Here is a 3,394-nt window from a genome sequence, read left to right as displayed (position 1 = left end):
CACCAAATTGCATCAATTTTCATAAAACTGAAAGTCTGCAACTCTATACGACCAACAGGTACAAGTACAGGATATTTGTTTTCTTGGCAATAAAAATAACAAAAAATAAGTACTAATTTTATAAGCTACTACTAGAACAAATGTGTGGGCAGAGCAGAAATGCCGCAGTGAGCTGACCCATGCATCACATTACTACTCTACGTGGTTAGCCATGCGATTAGTCAACCCTAGTCCCTACTGGGATAAAGAAAGCATATCCCGTGCAGAAAGCCGGCGGTCGCAAGGCACCATGCACATGCGCACGTACGAATACGAACATCCCTGAATTCCTGCAGAGATCTTGCGCGGCGGCGCGGCGGTTGAATTGCATGGGCTTAAGTTTACACTACTCGTACGTTCTGCATTGCAACCCAGCTAAGCTATGGCTTCCTTCGCACTTCGGCCACGCTCTGACTTGCAGCGCCGGCAATCGCCAACTGCCAGGCCGTGTCAACCGTGACACCACGAGCTTGCTCGGCAGATCATTTCGACGTATATAAAGTTATAAACCCCGCGCAGCGTTATCACAGAGATTGTTATTCGGCTAGCCATGGCGATCGGAGCGCCGCGAGACACAAGCAACATCCTGGAGGACGTGTGGGCGACCATCATGACCGAGACGCCGACAGGGTGCACGCCGATGCCCGCGTCGTCGACATCTTTCGTGGATCAGGCCGGAGCCGAGATCCTGCAGCGGCTGCCGAGCCTGGGGAGGTGGATCTCCATGGGAGCCGAGGAGTGGGACGAGCTGCTCAGCGTGGCGGACGCGGTCACACCGCCCGTCGCCGAGCAGCCGCCGCTCGCGGCGGCCTCGCCTCGAGGAGAAGGCCAGCAGAGCGCTGCCGGCAGCAAGGCCAAGGCCGCGTCTCCCAAGAGCTACAGGGGCGTGCGGCGGCGGCCGTGGGGCAAGTACGCGGCGGAGATCAGGGACACGCGGCGGCGGGGCGCGCGGGTGTGGCTAGGCACGTTCGCCACGGCGGACGAGGCCGCGCTCGCCTACGACGTGGCGGCGCTGCGCATGCGCGGGCCCCGCGCGCACCTCAACTTCCCGATCGAGAAGGTGCAGCGCCGTCTCGACCTGGAGCACGACAACGGTCAGCTCCTGGACGCCGCCGGCGCCGGCGAGCATTCCACGAGCCGCCGAAAGAGGAGAAGGAGAAGCAGTACCGCCACCGACCATGCAAGAACGGTCGACGCTGATCTCACGGCGGTGTATGGAAATGGAAGAAGCTCCGATCAGATGGTGTCTTTCACCAACTCACGGAGAGGTCACGGGACACCAGCGGTGCAAGATCGGCGTGTGATGAGCGCAGACGTCGGAGGAGCTGTGAATCGAGTGATAGAGTTGGAGGAGATTGGTGGCGAGTATTGGGACTACTTGTTCCCGCCTGTGCTATGATGGTGGTGATGATCAAGTAGTTAGATAATTAGGTGTGATTATATTGGAGTATGTTAATTTGTGTATGGATGATAGGAGAAAGCAAAGCTAGCTGCAGTGATCTCCTGCTGGTCTAATTTCAGTTCTAGTAATTTGTATGCACAAAGATATGATTGATTGTAAAGTAAGCACATGTATGTGCAATTGATTAGGTGCTACTTCTAGTGTGTTCATATATGTGTACTCATCTTTGGTTGACACCCATTTGCAACACACCGAATTTGCACGCATAGTTCCTTCAAAGAGGAAGGTGATCTGAAAGCTTGACAGCCCTTGACCTTCCCTTGGTGACGATATTGCGGGAACCGCCAACAATTGGGATCAGTTTTACACAGACGACCTAATTTACACACTACACGAAAATCACACTAGCTCGTCTTACATGGCCGTAACGCGGGATGTGAAAAGAAAAGGATCTCTGCTTATACAAAATGCTCACAATGGTAATGCCCATAGCTGTGCCAATTTTGGATATATTCTCATGGACTGTGGTGGTCATTTCCATATGCATATGCCTTCAACTCCATGCAAATTCATACTAAATAGGTCATTTTGTGAATGTTTTTTTTTTTGCAAACTTGTTGTATTGCAAGTTTATTCTTTTTTCCACCAACTAGTGTACATAAGATGACTCAATGCAAAGGCATTTCAATTTTGAGGCTTTTTTTATTTTCTTTGCTTTTTTAAATATGGTCAAACTTGCAATGTGGACCATTCATAGCAAATGGTTTGAAATTTAAACTTCAGTTGTCCCAAGTTCATGCACCACTCACCCTGACAGATGGGCCCGTAAGGGGTGTCCCACACGTCAGTAACTGAGCCCACCTACGACCACGTTGCCACTGACAAGGGGTATCCCACGCGTCAGTAACCGCGCCAGGACGGTCAAAGAATTTGACGGCAAACCCCTGTTTGGGCTTTTGTAAGGGTGGGCCGCACGGTAGAGGGGAAAATAATGACTGCAAATGAGCGTGGGCAAAACTGAGGAGGACTAAGCAATGATGTGCATGAAAATAGACATCCCTATAATCAGAACCCCTTTAACATAAAACAGTTCAATAACAAGTGAATAATTCATAGTCACTTCCCGACGTCTACTAATATTTTCAACTTTTTGACATTCATTGCAAGAAAAGACAAACTTATGTGCATCTTTGAAGAGAGTAGGGCAATAAAAATCAGATTGCAATACCTTGTGTGCAGTTCTGCCTTCAGCATGGTGCCCTCCGTATGCATCAGAGTGGCACTTCCTCAAGATTTGTTCCTGCTCATGTTCAGGTACACAACGTCTAATAACACCATCTACTCCTTTATATAAATGTGGTCCATCCCAAAAGTAATGTTTAATCAAAGAACTTTTTCTTTGTTGGTATGTGTAATTGGACGATATATATTTAACAACAATGAAATTAACATAATATGCATACCAAGGGTTATCATGAGAAGAGAAAGCATTTATAACAACTAATTGCTCATTAGAAAAATTATCATTAACAAGTCTTGGGTCATTAAGAATATTTTCCATCCTAGACAAATTATCTGGGACAGGATTACCAGCTCCCTTTTTATCAACAATATGCAAATCAATCTCTTGTAATAAAAGAAACCACCTAATTAACCCAGGTTTAGCATCTTTCTTATCCATGAGATATTTAATAGCAGTATGATCAATGTGGATAGTAACTTTAGAATTAATAATATAGGGCCTGAACTTATCACAAGCAAACACAACAGCTAGAAATTCTTTTTTAGTAGTTGCATAATTTTTCAGGGCGGTGTCCAAGGTCTTACTAGCATAATGGATAACACTTGATTTCTTATCAACTCTTTGACAAAGAACAACACCTATAGCATAATCACTAGCATCACACATAATTTGAAAGGATAAATTCCAATTAGGTGGTTGAACAATAGGAG

The 3,394-nt window shown here is 46.9% G+C and overlaps 1 protein-coding gene across 1 annotated transcript; it reads left to right on the top strand.

Annotated features, from left to right (window-relative positions):
- Nucleotides 1-589: 589 nt before the first annotated feature.
- LOC119350876 (ethylene-responsive transcription factor ERF094-like) lies at nucleotides 590-1,537 on the top strand. Its single transcript, XM_037618502.1, has one exon. It carries the CDS (start codon nucleotides 590-592, stop codon nucleotides 1,436-1,438), a length of 849 nt encoding a protein of 282 aa, XP_037474399.1. The 3' UTR covers nucleotides 1,439-1,537.
- The last annotated feature ends 1,857 nt before the right edge of the window (nucleotides 1,538-3,394 follow it).

Source organism: Triticum dicoccoides, chromosome 1B (assembly GCF_002162155.2).
Source record: "Triticum dicoccoides isolate Atlit2015 ecotype Zavitan chromosome 1B, WEW_v2.0, whole genome shotgun sequence".
NCBI lineage: Eukaryota > Viridiplantae > Streptophyta > Magnoliopsida > Poales > Poaceae > Triticum > Triticum dicoccoides.
Note: the sequence above shows the minus strand (reverse complement) of the source record. Positions and strands in the feature narration are given on the sequence as shown.